We start from the raw sequence: 22,389 nt of genomic DNA on the forward strand, positions 1-22,389 counted from the left end.
AAATAAATCACAGCATTAATATAATGAAAGAAAAATAGTCAATTCCATTAAACACTATACCTGCCTGTCTTATAGAAATTTTTTGGCAATCAGAATTAAATCACATCAATTATAGAGATAATACTTTAGTCACCAATAGAATTATTCAATAGGGAAAAAAATATATATAAATTGCTTCCCGTGATATCCCTTAAAACCAATTAGCATAGGTGATATACATGAGTAACTAAAGGGTTACCCAAAAAGGAAGAAAAAAGTGCATTACTTCCATTTCAACGCGTTTCCCCTTTAAATCCAAGGTTCATCAGGAGGGTGAAAAGGTTTAAAGCTTTCTGAGGAATAATCCATGGCTGTGTGTCAAGGAATTGACTATTTTTCTTCCATTATATTAATGCTGTGATTTATTTCCATTATATTAATGTTGATCCATAATCTAGAATCATGTATCATGTAATATACTGTATATCTCATGTTATTCACAGTAATGAGAAAATACATATAACCTCCCTGGGATAGTTCAAACACATGTTGATTGATTGGTTGAAGTATTTCTACATATTCCCTGGAATGTATCCCTGGATTATGTATTGGTAATTTGTACACTCCCACATATGTGTATGATACTAAAGGGTCAAGTGATTATTCACACTTTGACTCAATTCTCTTCTGGCAGTGTATAGATCATATCTCTATATATTAATTCACATATATTGACAGGAAACAGAGAGGGATAGCCGATGTGGAACGGGGGCGCCCAAAAAGCTATGGTGTCATACCCTCCGTTGTCAGGTAGGAACAAGATCCCTTAGGGCATTATAGGGATCCCACTACAATCTTTGTACGTATGGACTTTTCCCTCTATTGTTCCTGTTAAGTTTGTTCACTACCACTGGGTGTCTTAATTTTAATAATTTCAATAAAGATTGTTATTTTATTAGAACCTTGAGGTTGATTTTGACATTGATACTAGACTCTCTTTGCTGGTATTGCATTTTCGTTTTTTCCTTTAACATTTTTATGTCTGACAGGAGCTGAACTATATCTATTCAGTTGTAGCCAAATACTGACATACAATTATGATTGTCATGATGTGGTATAAGCAAGAAAAATATCACCACTATAAATGGCTAGTAACACTAAGGCTATGTGCGCACTAGGCGTTTTTGCCGCGTTTTAGCGGCGTTTTTTACCGCGTTTTTGTGCTGAAAACGCAGTGACATTGCTTCCCCAGCAATGTCAATGGGTTTTCAGAAGTGCTGTCCTCACACAGCGTTTTTTTTTAGCTGCGTTTTTGTGGTGACCACAAAAACGCAGCATGTCAATTATTTCTGGGTTTTTCACTCATTGAATTCAATGAGATGTTAAAAACGCAATGAATAACGCATATAGCCGCGTTTCTATGACTAAAAACGCAGCTATAAACGCAAGGGGTGGGTACTACAGTGACGTGTACAGGAAGAGGATTCCTTCTGTTGGTAAACACAGAAGCGTGAATCCTCCCGGTACCGTCACCGCTGCCTCCACCTCCCGTCCTGTGCATGTCAGCTCCGTGCGGCGCCATGTCTGGGCGGGAGGTGGAGGCAGCGGCGAAAACCAAAGTGAACAGTAGAAAAAAAAAAATGTCATATACTCACCTGTCCGCAGGGTCCCGGTGCCATGCCCGCTCCCAGCTCCTCCCGGTCCCGCCGCTCTGGCTGTGTGCAGTCTCCCCGGGGCAGGACCTTGCTTGCAGGACCTGGCGGTGGATCACCTGATGCAGTCACCTGACGCATCAGCTGATCGCGGTGTCGCCGGCTTTTTCGCGCCCGGCCGGCTATCAGCTGATCCTGCCGTCAGGGGACTTCATCAGCTGATTACCGGCAGCTCCGGCAGCGATCGTATAGGATCAGACTCCTGTCCAATCGATCGCTCCAGGAGCTGCCGGTAATCACCACAGCACATAAGTGAGTATTATTTTTTTTTTTTTTTTTTTTCTACTGATGCATCAGCTGATTGTATAACCAGCTTTTATACAATCAGCTGATGTGTGATGGGATTCAGGCACTTGATCCTGACACATCATCTGATCGCTTTGCCTTCCAGCAAACCGATCAGATGATATTGGATCCTCATTGGACGGCGCGGGACCCTGACCCAGGATTACTGCGGAGGGGGGGTTTATTTCAATAAAGATGGAGTCACTAATTGTGTTGTGTTTTATTTCTAATAAAAATATTTTTCTCTGTGTTGTGTTTTTTTTTATCATTACTAGAAATTCATGGTGGCCATGTCTAATATTGGCGTGACACCATGAATTTCGGGCTTAGGGCCAGCTATACAGCTAGCCCTAACCCCATTATTACCTAGCTAGCCACCCGGCTTCAGGGCAGCTGGAAGAGTTGGATACAGCGCCAGAAGATGGCGCTTCTATGAAAGCGCCATTTTCTGGGGTGGCTGCGGACTGCAATTCGCAGTGGGGGTGCCCAGAAAGCATGGGCACCCTGCACTGTGGATTCCAATCCCCAGCTGCCTAGTTGTACCCGGCTGGACTCAAAAATTAGGCGAAGCCCACGTCATTTTTTTTTTTAATTATTTCATGAAATAATTAAAAAAAAAGGGCTTCTCTATATTTTTGGTTCCCAGCCGGGTACAAATAGGCAGCTGGGGGTTGGGGGCAGCCCGTACCTGCCTGCTGTACCCGGCTAGCATACAAAAATATGGCGAAGCCCACGTCATTTTTTTTTTCTTTTTGGGCAAAAAACTGCATACAGTCCTGGATGGAGGATGCTGAGACTTGTAGTTCTGCAGCTGCTGTCTGCTCTCCTGCATACACTAGTGAATGGAGGATGCTGAGACTTGTAGTTCTGCAGCTGCTGTCTGCTCTCCTGCATACACTAGTGAATGGAGGATGCTGAGACTTGTAGTTCTGCAGCTGCTGTCTGCTCTCCTGCATACACTAGTGAATGGAGGATGCTGAGACTTGTAGTTCTGCAGCTGCTGTCTGCTCTCCTGCATACACTAGTGAATGGAGGATGCTGAGACTTGTAGTTCTGCAGCTGCTGTCTGCTCTCCTGCATACACTAGTGAATGGAGGATGCTGAGACTTGTAGTTCTGCAGCTGCTGTCTGCTCTCCTCCATACACTAGTGAATGGAGGATGCTGAGACTTGTAGTTCTGCAGCTGCTGTCTGCTCTCCTGCATACACTAGTTCTGCAGCTGTCTGCTCTCCTGCATACAATGAACAGTTTGAAGAAGGAAATGACATCAGACCTTTTTTTTTTTTTTTTTTCATCAACAATCTTTAATGGCATTGTGCACTGATTAAAAACGCAGTGAGCAAAAACGCAGCAAAAAACGCACCAAATCGCGGCAAAAACGCATGCGTTTTTGCCGCGTTTTTTTAGCCGCGGGTGCGTTTTTTAGACAAAAACGCACATAAAAACGCAGCGTGAAAAAAACGCCTAGTGCGCACATAGCCTAAATATGCTTCTGTAGCGCCCCTGAGACACCAGGTTGCTACAAGGTAATGCATCTCTGGAGGTGTGACGCCTATCCTGATTTCTAGGGACTCCTGTGTCGGTAAAAGCCACTAACAACACACCAGCACTATCAGGTACACACATACACCCAAAAACAGGTTGGGGGACTCCCTTAGAATGAGGTGACAGGGCTGGGCACTGTGAGCTAAGAGGCAGCCAACTGAGGGGGGGGGGTTTGTGGACCCAGCAGGGGGAGGGAACAGTGGTGTGGTAGATGGGAGCTGGCAGGAAGTAGTTCAGTTTGAGTCAGGAGTGATGTGTGAGAGGAACTAGACGTTGAAGGGAGAGTTCTGTGGGACCCACAGTCTGGACGATGTGAGGACTGGGGCCCAGCCTGGCCACCGGTGTCCCGGTGTGGACCAGAGGAGCAGGCAGAGGGGAGCAGAGGACAAGAGCAGTGGGGGACCAGAGAGGCCATTTGGTCTGGTGGCGTGGCAGCCCCAGAGCAGGCAGAAGCCGAAGCTGCTTGAGTACCTGTGTGTCGCCTGGGGCTGATAACTGAGCTCAGCCCAGGATCTGTGTGTTAACCGCTGGTTTAAACTGAAGGTGCAGGAAGGGTTCATCTGACATGGAACCAGCACGGGAGTCTGAGAAGAAGGGATTCCCTGGAGTCTACCTTGGTAGAAGACAGTACCAGGTGGCTGCACCTTTTACCATGGGTAAAGTGACATCAAGCACAGCACTCGTGTGGACTGAATTATTGCCGCAGCATTGCACCGCAACACTAGCTCTGAACACTACTACCACCATCATCACCTGCCGGGTCTAGCCCTAATTGCGGAGGGCCCAAGTCATCAGAGCTGCATATTCCATTAGCCTCAGCAGAAGTCTGCAGTGGCAGCGCCCAAATCTGGCCACAAACCGCAAGCGATGTAGTCACTACAAATGCCATTTTTATTTTCATTCCCCTTTTATTTTCTGACTGACCCCCAGGGTCCGGGACAGGGCACCATCCACAACCACGGCTATCCCTCTGAGTGTCGCACATGCCCGGGACTGAGTACCCCAAGCACTGGGGCGGGTCACTTCATGTGCCATTTAAATAAATTTGGCAAAATTGTTTCTACTTTCAACAACTGATAAATCTCCTGCATAATTCCCAGCTGTCCCAGATTTAGCAGGACAGTCCCAAATTTATGGAGTCTTTCCACTATATTCCGATTTCAGCTGTAGTTGTTTTCTCAGGACACAGATAAAGCTGAATATGATGGTTGATAAGGTAACCATTAGATCCCTGTTACCACATTTTAGTCATTATAGAGACTAAATGTCCTACGAAAACCATTTAGTCATGTGATAGTCTTAAATAACTATAAATATAAATCCCCAACAGTGTCACCAGCAAAGCACCCCCACACCATCACACCTCCTCCTCCGTGCTTCACGGTGGGAACCAGCCATGTAGAGTCCATCCGTTCACTTTTTCTACAAAAACACGGTGGTTGGATCCAAAGATCTCAAATTTGGACTCATCAGACCAAAGCACAGATTTCCACTGGTCTAAAGCCCGCTTTACACGCTTCAATATATCTCACAATCCGTCGTTGGGGTCAAGTTGTAAGTGACGCACATCCGGCATCGTTTGTGAGGTATCTGCGTGTAACATCTACGTGCGATCAGGATTGAACGCAAAACCGTTGATCGCAAACACATCGTATCTTTGTCTAGAATTGAACGTTTTGTTGCACGAACCTAGTCAATTGAAACGTGTGACATCCCTCATACGATTTTGATGTCTGAGGCTATGTGCGCAGGTGTGCGCTCTGCACCGCAGCTTAAAAAGGTCCGCTTCAGAGCGCAGCTGAAAAGCTGCGTTCTGAAGCGCCTCACAATGTCTGTCATTCACTAATCTCTGTGAGTCGGTCGCTATCTCTGTCCCTCTCTCTCTGTCCATGTCAGTCTATCCCTCTTACCCCCTCTCTCATATACTCACTGATCCCCGATCACCGGCGCGGCACTGCACGACGTTCACACTGCTCCGGCGGCTTTTACTATTTTGAAAAAGCCGGCCGCCCATTAAACAATCTCGGATTCCCTGCTTTCCCTGCCCACCGGCGCCTATGATTGGTTGCAGTGAGACACGCCCCCACGCTGAGTGACAGGTGTCTCACTGCACCCAATCACAGCAGCTGGTGGGCGTGTCTATACTGTGCAGTGAAATAAATAATTAAAAAAAACGGCATGCGGTCCCCCCCAATTTTAAAACCAGCCAGATAAAGCCATATGGCTGAAGGCTGGTATTGTCAGGATGGGGAGCTCCACGTTATGGGGAGCCCCCCAGCCTAACAATATCAGCCAACAGCCGTCCAGAATTGCCGCATACATTATATGCGACAGTTCTGGGACTGTACCCGGCTCTTCCCGATTTTCCCTGGTGCATTGGCAAATCGGGGTAATAAGGAGTTATTGGCAGCCCATAGCTGCCAATAAGTCCTAGATTAATCATGTCAGGCGTCTCCCCGAGATTCCTTCCATGATTAATCTGTAAGTTTCAGTAAATAAACACATACACCCGAAAAATCCTTTATTAGAAATAAAAAACACAAACATATACCCTGGCTCACCACTTTAATAAGCCCGAAAAAGCCCTCCATGTCCGGCATAATCCACGGACCTCCAGCGTCGCTTCCAGCTCTGCTGCATGGAGGTGACCGGAGCTGCAGAAAACACCGCCGCTCCTGTCACCTCCACGCAGCAACTGAAGACAGCCGCGCGATCAGCTGAGCTGTCACTGAGGTTACCTGGATCCAGCGGTGGATGCAGCGGTGGCCGCGGGTAACCTCATTGACATCTCAGCTGATCGCGCTACTCACCGCCGCTCCTGTCAGCTCCACGCAGCAACTGTGGTGAGTAGCGCGATCAGCTGAGCTGTCACTGAGGTTACCCGCGGCCACCGCTGTATCCAGTGACAGCGGGTAACCTCAGTGACTGCTCAGCTGATCGCGCGGCTGTCTTCAGTTGCTGCGTGGAGGTGACAGGAGCGGCAGTGTCTTCAGCAGCTCCGGTCACCTCCAGGCAGCAGAGCTGGAAGCGACGCTGGAGGTCCGTGGATTACGCCGGACATGGAGGGCTTTTTCGGGCTTATTAAAGTGGTGAACCAGGGTATATGTTTGTGTTTTTTTTTTCTAATAAAGGATTTTTTCTGGTGTGTGTGTGTTTATTTACTGTCACTTACAGATTAATCATGGAAGGTTTCTCGGGGAGACGCCTAACATGATTAATCTAGGATTTAGTGGCAGCTATGGGCTGCCAATAACTCCTTATTACCCCGATTTGCCAACGCACCAGGGCAAGTCGGGAAGAGCCGGGTACAGTCCCAGAACTGTCGCATATAATGTATGCGGCAATTCTGGGCGGCTGTTGGCTGATATTGTTAGGCTGGGGGGCTCCCCATAACGTGGAGCTCCCCATCCTGAGAATACCAGCCTTCAGCCATATGGATTTATCTGGCTGGTTTTAAAATTGGGGGGGACCGCACGCCGTTTTTTTAAAATTATTTAATTATTTATTTCACTGCACAGTATAGACACGCCCACCGGCTTCTGTGATTGGGTGCAGTGAGACACCTGTCACTCAGCGTGGGGGCATGTCTCACTGCAACCAATCATAGGCGCCGATGGGCGGGGAAAGCAGGGAATACGAGATTGTTTAATGGGCGGCCGGCTTTTTCAAAATAGTAAAAGCCGCCGGAGCAGTGTGAACGCCGTGCAGTGCCGCGCCGGGGATCGGTGAGTATATGAGAGAGGGCTGCTCAATTCAGTTAAGGGTACTTTACATGCTGCGACCTCGCTAGCGAGCTCATTAGCGATGTGAAATTCTACATCGCAAGTGCGATCTTTCGAGATTGCACATGCGTAAAATAACCTATGTGCGATCTCAAAAGATCGCACTTGCGATGTAGAATTTCCCATCGCTAACGAGATCGCTAGCGAGGTCGCAGTGTGTAAAGTACCCTTTACTCAGGAGTTTAGCGGTCACCGGTGAGTCCTTCACAGGTGACCGCTAATCAGGATGCGACACAGACAGAGCCGCAGCATGACCATGAAGTCGGGTTAAGTTAACCCGAGTTCATTCTGATCGTGCGTCTCTTTCTGTGTCTGCTGTCATCTGCCATTCAGCTCTGCTACATGGCTGTCTGTGTCTGCTGTCAGCGGCCATGTAACAGAGCTGAATGGCAGATGACATAGTAAAAACGCATCCCTACACATTACACACGCTTGGCAAGTCAATAAATAAAAAAAAAAGGGTGCCCAATGCAAATGTCACAGAACACATGATCTAAAGGATCGCACACAAAATTGATCAATTTAACATAGACTACTAACGCACGTGTGACATCAAATGAACGACCTACGTGTGATCTCATAAGATCCCGTATGCAACCTGGGCGTGTCACATCGCAAATGCGATTGTACAACTAATTGCAACGTGTAAAGCAGGCTTAATGTCCATTCCTTGTGTTCTTTAGCCCAAACAAGTCTCTTCTGCTTGTTGCCTGTTCTTAGCAGTGGTTTCCTAGCAGCACAAAGTCTCCTAGCAGCTATTTTACCATGAAGGCCTGCTCCACAAAGTCTCCTCTTTACACAAGTAATCCAAATCACACTTAGAAACAAATCACACTTGCCAGTTCACTCTCACTCACAATGGAAAATTATTTAAATAGTTACTTTATCCTTAGCTGTAATACAATCTACAAGTGTGTGTAAAAATATTGACTAGAAGTACGAAATGCTTAGTCTTACTCAGTTTTTTCATGCACTCTCTCAGACGAGTTTCTAGGCCAAGAACCCGTTGATGCAATTCCTCATAGTCAAATGCTCCAATCTCTTGCTGAATGCTGGTGAGAATGCCGGTGAGATTTCGGATCTCTTCCTTGAACTGTGTGATCAGCCTAGCATCTGTCTTATATTGCTCTAAGACTGGAATTAGTGGCTGGAGTTCGTCCATTTTTTCTTTTAGATCCTGTAAAAAACATTAAATGAAATGTGATGGACTTTCATATTTTTTGTAAATATAGAGTAAGAATAGAAATTTAGAAAACTTTGAATGGTGGCAAACATTTTTTTTTACTTAAATACATTTTCTATAATTCATGTTTGCAATTGGTTTTCATTAAAAAAAAAAAAGTTACACCACTTGGCTTTTACAGGCCTTTTGCTGCCCTGCATATTCAACTTTGATGTGGTCTGTGGTTATAAAACAGCTGACAAGAGCTCAGAAAAAGAGATACAAACTCGCCTTCAGACCATCATAGCAGCCCGACTTCCACAGTCTATGGCCTCTTTCACATGTCAGTAAAAAACACACATGTTTTTCACTGACGTGTTAAAGATGCATGTGGCCCTCCGTGTCCTGTGATTTTGGCACACGTGTGTTCTCCGTGTGCTATCCGTGATAGCACATGGAGATCAGGCACTTATAGTCACTTGTCCTTGGCGCTGCTCTCCATGGTGCTGATGTCTCCGGCTGCTTCCGGGTCGCGGTACAGTGAATATTCAGGAGCATAATTAAACAGCCTGAAAGCAGGAGACAGCATCGCCAGAGACAGTGTGACGCCCCTGGACTATTCACGTTGTCACAGGGTACTGCACAAACTGCCCTCCCACGCAGGATTCAACCCCCCATGGTTCTGGGTCTCCATCCTGCAGTGCTGCCTCCACCAGCATTCTCAAATCCTAGATACACCTTGCACCACACCTGTCAGGCACACCAGTGGGCTGCTTAAGCAGGAATAGGGCCGCCCACCTAGGGGTCAGACAGGGAGGTGGGAGGTGTCAAGTGAGTTCAGTGGTAGCTCTTGAGCTGTGAGGAGCTCTGAGGAAGCTGGGAGTTGGAGCTCCCAGGGGAGAAGTAAACTAGGTCGCAGACGGTGGTCTGGACCTAGAGGAAACGTACCCCCGGTCGCAGGGGATTGAGGCTAGGTGCCTGGGACCTGTCAAGGAGGATAGTCAGCAGCCTGGTCCAATCACCAGTCTGGGTCCGAAGGCACGATGGGGTACACGGACCCTAGGTCGGGGAGAAGCTTCAGGCAACTCGGCAATTAACCTGTGGAGGACAGGGCCTTTATGGATTGTTCCCACCAGTTCAGAGATCGGGGGCACTAGTGCAACGAGAAGGATAGGGCTTTCCTAGCAAGCAGCCCACTGAAATCCTAAGCGTGAGCTCCTGAGAGCAGGCTTCTTCACTTAGCCACAGGGGGGAGCGGGGCCTGGATGGCTCCACGCTACCGGGCCACAACGGACAATCTAATGCTTACTGCCAGGAGGCAGGTTACGGACCACCGGCAGCACTGTAGGGGATGGGACCCGGACGAGCTCCCCTCGAGAGGCAACGGCATTCAGAGACTTGGTTTACCCTTTTGTCAGCGTCTGCTTCATTGCTGAGTGAGTACCCGACTGACCCCTGCACTGCGTCCCCACATCCTCAACCAGAGTCCCGGGGCCTACCCCTACCCGTGGAGGGCAACGTCACCTAGCTGCCCCACTCCATCACCCCGGGTACTCCCAACGGCAGCGGCGGTACTCCCTATTACCGCACACCACGGGTGGCATCACAAACTATATCTCACCTGTAAATACCCCCTTTCCATTTGAGTGTGGACCCTAAGCCCCCAGGTCCGTAGACCCTCGAGTCATGAACTATCACAACCCCCGGACCTGAGCAGTTTGATCCACTGCTCGGGCGGCACAACAGCATCGGTGGACACAGGTGAGTATAAAAATCATTTTATTTCAAAGATACATGTTTTCTCTGGTACGTGTTACATAGATTACACCACTGTGTGGTCCGTATGACAACAGTGATGCTGGACAAAAACGGACATGCCTCTGTGCGTAACTAACACATGGACATGCATGTGCTCCGCACGGAAACACGGTCCGTGAGAAATCACTGATGTGTGGGTAGACCCATTGATTTTAATAGGTCTGTGTATGTCCATGATTCTGATATGTATAAAAACTGCAACATATGTACCAGAATCACTGACGTGTGAAGGGGCCTATCTGTGCACTTATACATAAATGTAATACTTTTGGGTTGGGATTTTGTACTAAAAATCCGTCATGCATGTAAGATCAGCTGTTTGCAACTCCGGTGGCAGGAAAATTGTTGTAGCCTTACGTAATGGTCATTACATAGTGGATAGATCGGTTCTGGCTCCGGGCTATGGGATGCCACCCCCATCTGCCTGGCTTTACCTTGGCTGGCAATAAAATGACAGGAAGCCCATTAATTTTTTTTTAATTGTTTAAAAAAGTAATTAAAATAAAAAACTATGTGGGCTTCCACCATATTTTGATCGCCAGTCAGGTAAAATTAGGCAGCTGGGGGCAGGAATTCTCAGCGTGGTAAGGCCCAAGAATTCTGGGCCATCCACACTAAAAATCGCAGCCCGCAGTCGCTCCTGGAAATGGCACATTGTTTCTTAGCGCCATTTCCAGGCACTTTACCCGGCTCATTCAGTGGCTCTGATGGTGGTGGGACGCTGGGTAAAAAGGGGTTAATATCAGCTTTGTATTCTTAGCTGGTACCAAGCCCAAAATTGATGATGTCATGCCAAATTAGACATGGCCACCATGAATTTCTAGTAAACAGTAAAAAAAAACCATAACACAGAGAATTTTTTTTTTATTAGATATAAAAAAAACCCCAAACATTTAGAGACTCCATCTTTATTATAAAAAAAATCCTTAGTCTGATGTAGTCCACAGATAGAGCATTGTCAGCTCTGCTTCATCACTCTGTACAGAAAAGCATCCACACAGAGTGAGAAGCAGGCTGACACTGAGGCCGGAGTTCCACTTGCGTATGACTCGTGCAGTCTCGCATCAACATCACCCGGCATGGACTGACACTCTCCGGACATGAGCGCTTCAGCTGCATGGAAATACATGCAGCCAACCGCTCCTGTCAGGAGAGTGTGCGGCCATACCTGGCAATGCAACGTGAGACTCGCACAGTGACAGTCAAAATTCATTCGAGTCCATGAGCCATGGACTCGGATGAACCCTGAGGTCACCGCGAACACGACCGCAAACAACCGAAGACTGCCGAGTGACGAGCAGGGCAGTGAAAATCCCCGGAAGTTAACAAGACCTTCCATGACATCATAGCCATGTGACCAGTCTAACCCAATGTCTGTACAACATTCACACCAGACTGGTCACATGGCTAGGACGCCATTGAAGGTCCTGAAAGTCAATAGTGGTTACCGGGGGTGGCGCTGCAATGATCAGACACGGAAGCAGAAGTGGCCAGTAGACAGTTTGCAGAACGTGTCGCAGGACCTGTAAGTATGATCATAATGTTTTTTAATAATGTGCTTTTTTTTACAGCCCCTGGACCCAAACTGGACCCGAACTGTAACACGAGCTTCCCAGGAAAGCTTGTGTTCGGGATCCTGTGCATGAACACTATTTGTTTGGTACGAACCCTGAACTTTACAGTTCGGGTTCGCCCATCACTAAACAAAACCCTAAGCAGTCTCGTTTGCAATTTGCAAAAAGTCATGTAAAATACACAGCTATCATGTGGAAGGTGCTCTTGTCAGAGAAGACTGAAATACAAAAGGCTATGTGTGGTTGAAAACTAACACCGCATATCACCCTGAAAACACCATCCCCACCATCAAACATGGTGGTGGCAGCATCATGCTGTGTGGAGGCTTTTCTTCAGCAAGGACAGAGAATCTGGTAAGAGTTGATGGGAAGATGGATGGCGCTAATATAGAGAAATCCTGGAGGAAAACCTGTTAAAGGTGCAAAACAGTTAAAACTGGGGTAGATTCACCTTCCACCAGGACAGCAACCCTAAACATACTGCCAGAGCTACAATGGATGGTTTACATCAAACCATATTCATATATGTGTGAATGATCCAGTTACAGTGCAGACCTAAATCCAATTGAGAATATATGACAAGGATGTAAAATTGCTGTGCACAGACGTCTCTATCCATCTCACTGAGGTAGAGCTATTTTGCAAAGAAGAATGGGCAACAATTTCAGCCTCTAGATGTGTACAGGTGGTAGAGTCATACCCCAAAAGACTTGCAAAAGAAATTGCAGCAAAAGGTGGTCTTACAAAATATTAACTCAGAGGGGTTGAATACAAATGCAGATAATTTTCAGATTCATATTTTTAAAATATTTAGAAAACCATGAATCATTTATTTTACAATTCACAAATACTTGCTATTTAGTGTTGGTATCACATAAAATCCCAAATAAAATTAATTTAAGTTTGTGGGTGTGACGTGAAAAAATGTGAAAAAATTAAAGGGGTGTGGATACTTTTTGAAGGCACTGTAAATTTTGATGACTGCTGTGAATCATTTTAGCAAAAAGAAGAAGTCTGTCACATCAAATTGACTGTTCAAACCAAGCACAGATGCGTAGTGCAAACTTGGCATGTCCAAACATTTGAATACACCTTGTCACCTATTTGTTTTGCATCTATCTCAGCCCATTTTTTCCTCGTTTGATAGTTCTTTCTTCAAAGAAGTCAGATGAGGCTAAAGAAAAATGGAAAACAAGTAGGTGGGTTGGTGGATGTGGTCATAGTGGACAGTTAGCCACACCAATGGTGTACTGATCACCTGTGCTTGGTTTAAATTGTTATTTTGAGCTGACGCACTCTGGTAATAGGTATAAAATAAAATTAATGAAATTCTAATTTATCATTATATACAACAAAAGACCTATGGTGTTAACCCTTGTTCTTGATTGCACTTTTACCTGAAAATGACGAGTCAGAAGTGTTTTGCGATCTTCTTCAATCTGCCTAAATTTGGATCTAAGACCCTTCATCTGAGTCTCCATCTTCTGCACGTACTGGAAATCCCTCTGTGTGCGCAAGTTTAACACTTCTATTGATTGTGACATGTTCTGCACCTGAAAAATTGGAACATCATATCAAATAAAGGAATATTAATCAAAAGTAGCATTTATAATTTCTAACAAACCAATTTAAGCTAAGTAAAGCTGACAACACAGATTAACAAAATTTATAAGAAATATATAGCTAAATTTAATTAGCTAAGGTTTTAGGAAATGTAAAATTATTTCATTTTTTTGACAAAGGTTGGTCTATGAGTGCAAGAGAGCAGAGTTTGTCATTGGTACCACATGCATAGAATTAGGGGCATATCTACAGTAGGTGCAAGGGTTTAAAATCGCACCCAGGCCTGGAGCCAAAGGGATCCCAAAAGTCGTTTTGGCCTTTATAAAAAGACCAATGCTATTAAAGACTTGCGATAATTGGAGGCTCAATTGGAACTTTTGCATTGGGGCCTATGAGCCTCAAGTTACACCACTGCGTAGAATGTGGCTCTATTTGTGCAGAATGTGGCATACAGCTCTGAAAAATAGTCATGAGTGGCATTCCATGCAAAGAAATCACATTAACCTATCAAAACCAGGAAGCAACTGAAACAAGAAGCCATAGGGGTAAACTTCCAAGATTGTGCCAGGGGTCAGGTGTAACGGATGACCAGGGAAGATAAGGTAACCTATGGAGACCCTAGTGTTGGGGTCTCTGAGCTCACCCTCACACCAGGAGGTGCCCTTGAAAGTGGGGAGGTCCGGGCCCCCGACCTAGCCCTGACTCCTGTCCTGACCATGATGACAAGTCCCCACCACACCCACCACCCAGGGGACTGACCAGGACAGAGATCTCCAAAACCCCTACAACAACGCACTGCAGACACTGGTAAAACAAAACTAAGTTTAAAGTGAATGGTCCCGGATAGAAAGGTAAGAGGTAGCCCTGAGCTTGTCCCTATACACATGACAGTACCCTCTCCTTTCAGGAGAGGCCTCAGGACTCTCAAGACTATTCACCCACAACCACCTTTTATGGACAATGAACCGCAACCTAGGATAAACTGAAACTACACCTCTCATGTGCTGACCTGAATATAACATTGCAGGTGTTGAGTACCGGGATGGCCACAGGGTCACTACAGTCCACAACAGGATAAGGACTAAAATAATCTGGACTCAGACTCCCAGATGCACCCCTCCACTTGTTGTGATTAATGGGCACCTATACAAGGTCATTTTTCCACAGGTCTGAACCTGAACATTTATTATAAGCAAGCTGGCATTTGTGTAGCTCAGGACGTCCATACATGCACCCAGACACCACAGCCGCCTGCTTCTTTCCACCTTTCTGGGCGGAACACCGATACCTGTGATTGTTAATACCCCCAGATACCGAAGTCGCTCCTCTTCTAAAAATAAAAACTACACTTTAAGTGCATGGTCCCACATGGAAAGGTAAGAGCTAGCCCTAAGCCTTTCCCTATACACAATAGAGAATGGAAGCACGGTCTGATAGAGCGCTAAGGAGGCCACAGTATTAGATTAATTTTTGTAGTATTTATTGTTATCTATCAGCCACAACGCGTTTCGATATACACAATATCTTCATCAGGTCATATCCACCTGATGAAGATATTGTGTATATCGAAACGCGTTGTGGCTGATAGATAACAATAAATACTACAAAAATGAATCTAATACTGTGGCCTCCGAAGCGCTCTATCAGACCGTGCTTCCATTCTCTACTGCTGATCTTCCCCTCTGTGGGTTCACGGCAAGAGCTGCTTGGTATGGAGGTCAGATTACCAGAGACGCCCGGTGATATGTCACGTGACCAGCTTTTCAGGAATTTGCTTCCCTGGATGGACATTGTGGGCTAACAGGTTAGAAGATTACTGACACCACACTCCCGTCTTATACCGTGGTTGTGCGAGGGCTGCACAACCACATCAGGTGAGCAGATTCTTTTTCTCCTCCTCACTGCTATTTCCCAGGCCTTTCACATGTGCTCCATTGTTTAATTTTTTATTCATTTTCCCTATACACAAGACAGATTGGAGTTATCTCTGGTCCTGGCAGCTGCCTGCAGACTATGAGAAACTGGACAAAACCCACAGTGTATGGCTAAAGCTCACATTCGGAGTGCTCTCAACACATATCTGTACTACCAATCATAGATTTTGTATATTTGTCTGTGGTCATTAAAGAGTTCATACAACGTGGCTCATTTCTGCTTTTTGATGTCACATAATATCTACAGATGACTGCTGGGTTATATGCTTGATAAGCAGCAATCAGTAGAATAGGACATAGTATTGGTGCGTGATACCAGCAGATAGTGTAGGCTTTCCGACAGGCATTTGTAGCTGTGACATCACATAGCACCGCTAACCTCCAGATACGGAGGCGAGTGGAGATGTAAAAAGTCTTTAAGAATATCAAGATAACAATTAATTCATTTAATTTTCTTGGCATATATCCAGTATAAATAAATGACAAGTCTCACAATTAATATGATAAACCACATATGAAGAATTGCAATTGCTAAACTGTTTTATTCTCTGTATACCACAATCAAAAGACTTTTATATTTCAGTGGTGTTCAGAGCATATTGACAAACTAAATGCACAGAAGTTCCACATTTGTGAAAACCACTACAACTAAGCCAAGTGGTATTGCAAATACTATAATTAATTAACCTGGGCACTGAAGGAAGAAAAGATAGTACAAGGAAAAACTGTCCAATGTTCCACAATGAGAGGTCACCATCACATTTTGGGAGTGCTCAGACTGAAGTCTGGCAGAGAGATGTGATCATGAAACGAACAAATTGTTGGACATCTTTATTCACACATTCCTGACTAGTTTCTGGCACAAAAAACACCCTTAGTCAACAATAAGGGTGCTTTTTGTGCCAGAAACGCATCACTTATGTTTGATACCTTGTGGCTCTCTGGTTTTTAACTCATGTGAATACAGAAAATAAACATTTATACAGTAATCTTGAAATCTGGATGTGCCAACAATTTGTTCAGTTCATTAATTAAAGAGGACCAACCACCAGGATTTTCATATATAAATTAAATCCTGTGCTATACTGGTGCTATCATGCTGATTGTAAACATACCTCAAGTTGTGGGATCGGATGGATACTCTCTGAAATATAGGCAAGTAAAGTTTGTGAAATTCACAGTTATTTGATGAGAGGTGCAACAGAATATATAACAGCTGGGTCTGGTTTTGATAGTTATTCCTGCCCCTGTCTGCCTGCTTGTCCTTCCTCCCTATATCAATCCTCCCTCCTTCCTCCCCCTGTAATAACAGAGACATGGGGAGGAAGGACAAGCAGGCAGACAGGGGCGGGAATAACTAGCAGAACCCGACCCTCCTATTGGCTATTCCGTTGCTCGTCTCAGCAAATAACAGTGAATTTCACAAACTTTACTTGCCTAAATTTCAGAAAATATACATCCGATCTCACAACTAAAAGTACGTATAGAATTAGCATGATAGCGCCAATACAGCACTGGCTTTAGTTTATATATGAAAATCCTGCTGGTTGTTCTTTAAACTAGTAAATAAAATATTGCCCAATATAGGAGTCCTTCTGATTGAAACACTGCAATCATGTTTCAATATGGAATTAAGTTTCTTATCTTGTGAGAGAACTGGAAGGTGTCAGGCTATATAGTAGTAGATCTTTTCTATTCTAATTTCCTACAATATTTTTAGCTCGATTTAAAATCCATCTAGGGATTTTATGCATGTATCTCTTATTCTTGAGAAAATATTAGTCTCTTCATTTTGACATAATTCAAAATTGGAACATTTTTTTTCTCTGCCCTAATCAGTTTCTCTATAGGGATACCCTTAATAGTATTTTTAGGATACAATGTTTATAATAATTGGAAAGGAGGAGGGGAGGGAAACATATCCAGCACCATGTCTTTAAAAAAACTTCAAATTTATTAATTCCAAGTAAAAAAAAAATTCTTATATGGACTAAAACAGTCTCTCCATATGCTTAATTATAGCGCCTTACATGTTTCAGAGACGAACTCCTTAATCATAGGCAAATATGGTAAATTGGTATTTGCCTATGATTTAGGAGTTCTTCACTGAAACATGTAAGGTGCTATAAGGCATATGGAGAGATTGTTTTAGGCCATATAAGAACATTTTTTTTACTTGGGGAAAAAAAATTACTTGTAATTAATAAATTTGAAGTTTTTATAAAGACATGGTGCTGGATAGGTTTCCTTTCCCTCCTCCTTTCCAATGATTGTGACAGCTGTGGACGCCAACCACGGATACCATGCATCAGCCCAGGTGGAATCTAGACACAGAGACTGTCGAGCTGGATATATTGTATTTTTGTTATCTTTACAATGTTTATAATAGTATTAACTGCAATGGGTTTCTGAAAAAAAAAGTTTTGATTTTATTGTCATTTCCTGAAATTTTCAAATCCAAAAATCAAATGGATTTGAGGCCTAATGCATGTGATTTTCAGATTTCAGGAATTACAGTTTAGATAGTTCATGAAGTGGGTTATAGCTGCCACACCCCAACACCAAATAATGATTATATCATCTATGTACTGGCCGTACCATACAACGTTCTGAAAAAAAGGATTGGATGTAGAAAAATGTATCTTTCTTTCCAAACGGGACTAAAAATATTTGCAAAAGATGGTGAGTATTTTGCTTACAATAGGGGCACTGATCAACTGTAGATAATATATCTTCTCAAACATAAAATAGTTATAAAACAATAAATAATATAAAGCCATCATAATGAGTTTTTTGTTTTTTTTTTACAAAAATCAGAACCATATAGTGAATATTTATCTAAGAAAAATAACATGGCTTCAAAACCCATAAGGTGTGGAATACATAAGTACAAAGCCTCTATATCACAGCTGGGACACGAATAATCAGATCTCCAATAAATTTGATCTAATAGATTGATGACATATTTGGTGTCGTTAATATCTTGGACAAAAGGATATTAGAGGTTGCAAAAGAGAATCCATCCAAAGGCATATATTTTAACGGAGAGAACCAATTCCTGCCACAATTTGTTTCATAGGTGGCAGAAATTGTTTTTTAGGAAGGTTGGGCAAAGAATGAAAAACAGGAACAAACGGATCCTGTACAAAAATATAATCAGATTCTTTTTGTTAGTTAATAAATGCCTTAATTTAATAATGATTTTAGTTCACAGTGGAAGGCCGCAAGGGTTGGATCTGCAGAAAGTGTTTTTTATACCTAATTGAATCACTTAACATTATTATCTTATTCAATACGATGAATTAAGCAGTATCAATTATAACATCAGATCTACCCATGTCTGCAGCCCATACAGTCAAATCTGGATTATGTTTAAGAGAAGGGCTATTTTTCCTGCAATGACATATTGCCAACATTTCCATAGTCTGATTTATGCAATTCAAGCAAATCACCTTGCACTAATTCTTGGAATCTATCTATAGCCAATGATCTGGAATTTACTGGGTAAAAATATGGACGTTATAAAATGCTCTGATTGATTCTCAGTAACATTTACCTGTTGAGAGTCCATTTCAAATAACTGTAAGTGACGAACAACAATTTGATCTCTAAACTAGCAGATCCAATGTCAAAGTTAGGGATGTGAACGGAGTCAGAAGATAAACTAGAAAAAACATTGGGCTCCTCATTAAGAATATGTTTTTTAATAGTGATGAGTGAGCGTGCTTGGCACTGCTCGGTGCTCGATTGAGCATTACTGTCATCGAAACGCTCAATGCTTGACCAAGTATCGAGGGTGCTCAAGCTAAGTGCTCGAGTCCATGTTCTATTACACAGTCCCCGGCCACCATAGTCCCCATTGCCTGGCTACCTCCGTTCTGTCTTGTCGGCCACCCCCAGTATCACTTACAGTTAAAAAATTAGTGATGAGCGAGTACAAATGTTCTTGGGTACTCCGTACTTGAATCCTGCATGTCGGACTCTCGGAAAAACTCAACTCGAGTACGGAGCACAGAAGGAGTCAATGGGTTACTTGAACATAATTTTCCTGAAAACACAGGCTGTTACCTGCCCTGGCACAGCCCCCGGCCACCACAGTCCCCATCATCTGCATTCAGCTTGCAATGTCTATTCCGTTTGTACTGTCTAAATGATCCCCCCAGCCAAAGAAAATGTGCTGTTAGTTCAGCTCTAGTCCCCATTCCTGAAAATAAATCTCTCTCTTTTCCAGAATGGGGACTCGTGCAAAACTGTTTGCAAAGTTTCTTTGGCCAGGGGGAAAACATTTCTATGGCGCACATGGAATGGAGGATGCGATGATGGGAACTGTAGTGGCCGGGGCTGTATTAGGGCATGTAACAGCCCGAATCTTTGAAAAAATTATGTTCGAGTCACCCATTCACTCCTTTTGTATTCAGTAATCAAGTCGATCATTTCCGAGTGTCTGACATGCTTGATTCGAGTACAGAGCACCCAAGCACATTTGTGCTCGCTCATCACTATTTTTTAACTGCAAGTGATCTTATGAACTTGTTTACATTCAATATGATGTTATATAGATCAAAATAATAGAATAGTGCAAAATTCAAACCCCTCTATAAAATGTAAGTTTGTGCTGAATTTATTATATATAATGATAAATTTACCCCATTGTGCTCATGCATTACCTCTTCTTGTGATTTCTCCGTATCTTCCTGCAACATATTTTGACTCCTCTTCTATGTTTTTTTTTTTACTTCATTCTACCGTCTCCGTTATAATATAACTATGGTGCCTCCTGACTTAAATTATTGCTACTTATGCCACTTCTAGAATAATCAGAGTTACGGTCAGAGCTCAGTGTATGTGGCGCTAAAACTGACACACATTTTTCCACCATCTTGTCATCTACTTTTAAAGCTTCTTTTCTTCAAGATAAACTTTGGGGAGAAATAACCTTGATCCCATCTACCCCATTCAGAGAGACCGTCAGTATAATAATCATTTTTATCCCACTTGAATTTATATTCCTTAATTCGTGTTATGTCAGTTTCCAGTTTCCCCATATTGTTGTTTAATTTGTGATCCAATCCAAAAGCCAACAATCTGATCTTGTAATTTCTTTATATCTAATTTGAAGTTGATAAGTTCCTTTTCCTCATGTGAGATAATCATATCCATAAGACGCAAAGAACATTCAAATAAGATGGAATTCCATTGTTTGACAAAGACCTTCTTTTAAATGGTGATGGTAATCTTTTTAATCTTTAATCCTCTTGGCACCATTTTTTTTTATCAATTTACGTTTCAATGCAGTGAGATCCCACCACATTTTAATTTCTTGCATTAAAAGTTTCTTTATTAATGTCAGTTGTTGTTTTAAGTTTCTGTTATCATTCGACTAAACCACTTTTGTGAAGAATATATGAAAGTCGATTCATGAGTAATCATCCATGTTTCTGAACAGATGTGCATCATAACTATTATTCCCAATAATTTTATCCATTCTGTAGTAACGAATAGCTGAGAACCACGACAAACAGTCACGTAGTAACCATATACACAATCAGCTCACCTGTCCAGTGTGCCGTAAAAGCACTGTTAATAGCCTGAGTAGATACATATGGGGGCAACCCATGCTTGCTCCCATATTAAAGAGTGCTTTTACTAGGCACCGGTCAAGTAAGCTGATTGTCTTTGTTGTAATACAATCTTGTGTTTGCGCAAAGTTTAATGTTTCAGTCATTTTAGACCTCTTGGTTGGACGTTGCTATGGTTACTGAAGTACAATTATCAGCATTTCATAAGGGTATACACTTTTACTGACAAATACAAGACATTTCTGCAAAGACTCAATATTTACAGTGTTGCCCTTATGTTTCATGACTTCTGCAATTCACTTTGGCTGCTGGATATCAGCTTCCATGCCAAAACCTGACTGGTGGCAACCCATTCTTGTCTAATCAGTGCTGGGCATTTCTAATAATGTCTGAGATTTTATTTGTCCACACACAGGTTTTCAATGGGATTGAGACCCAGAACATTTCCCAGCCATGGAACCAAAATATCAATGTTTTTTTCAACGAGCCACTTATTTATCACTTTTGCCTTGTGACATGGTCCCATCATGCTGGAAAAAAAGGATTGCTCATCTCCAAATTAATCATTGATAATTGGAAGAGGTTGCTCTCTGAGGATGTCTAAATTCTATTGTTATTAGTGGTAAAAGTGTAAGTAAGCCCACTCCTTTAGATGAAAGCAAATCTACACGTCAATGCAGCAGGTAGGTGACAATGGATCTCCAGGTACAGTGAGCCAAAGGCTTTTGGAGACTGGCCTGGTGTCAAGGGTAAAAAATAAACCACCTCTCTCCAAGAAAACCATCAATGACCTACTGATATTCTGAAGGAAATACAGGGATTGGATTTGAGAGGACTCGGGTGAACTTATTTTCTTTCATGTCACCCTTTTAAGTTGTTTGGAACATCTGGAAGAATGATTATTTGAAAAGAAAAGGTAAGTGCTACTATAAGTCCTGTGTTATGCCAACAGTAAAGCATTTATGTTTGGAGTTCATTTTCATCCATGGAGTGAACTCCCTCAAATTTACACTTAAGAACACTGCCATGAATAAAGAATGGCAAGTGCACAACTTCCAAAATATTTTTCCCCAACAATCTAGGTGTCATTTGGTGAGGAACAAAGCCTTTTCCAGCATTAAGAGTAGAAATGAGTGGTTGCGTCGAGGCTTGGTTTGCCAGTAGCAAACAAGCCTAGCTCCACATGCTCGAGCTTGACCCACCGATTGGCAGTTTGAGTCTTCGACCACATACAGCCAGCCATAAGCAGATCACTTCCGGGAGAAGGTAAGTAGGCATTTTCAAACTTTTTTTTGTTACTCACTACATCCGAGCACGCTATTGTTACCCCCAGTGTGAGCCATTCAAACACTGCAAGCGGCTCACACAGTGCTGAGCACCAAGCGTACCTGAGCACAGCTTTGCTCGTATGAGGTTTTTTCGCATGCAAAGCATTCGATCCACAAAACCGAACCTT

General features: G+C 43.4%; 1 protein-coding gene across 2 annotated transcripts in view; it reads right to left on the reverse strand.

Annotated features, from left to right (window-relative positions):
• The window catches only part of OLFM3 (olfactomedin 3), a 323,003-nt gene that overhangs the window by 20,144 nt on the left and 280,470 nt on the right, over positions 1-22,389 (reverse strand). For both annotated transcript variants that reach the window (XM_075322197.1, XM_075322196.1), the window contains exons 3-4: positions 13,255-13,410; positions 8,261-8,480 (exon numbers count right to left, since the gene is read on the reverse strand). In XM_075322197.1, the coding sequence (XP_075178312.1) occupies positions 8,261-8,480; positions 13,255-13,410 (376 nt within the window). The remainder of the gene's footprint in view (positions 1-8,260; positions 8,481-13,254; positions 13,411-22,389) is intronic.

The sequence above is a fragment of the Anomaloglossus baeobatrachus genome, chromosome 8 (assembly GCF_048569485.1).
Source record: "Anomaloglossus baeobatrachus isolate aAnoBae1 chromosome 8, aAnoBae1.hap1, whole genome shotgun sequence".
Classification (NCBI taxonomy): Eukaryota; Metazoa; Chordata; class Amphibia; order Anura; family Aromobatidae; genus Anomaloglossus; species Anomaloglossus baeobatrachus.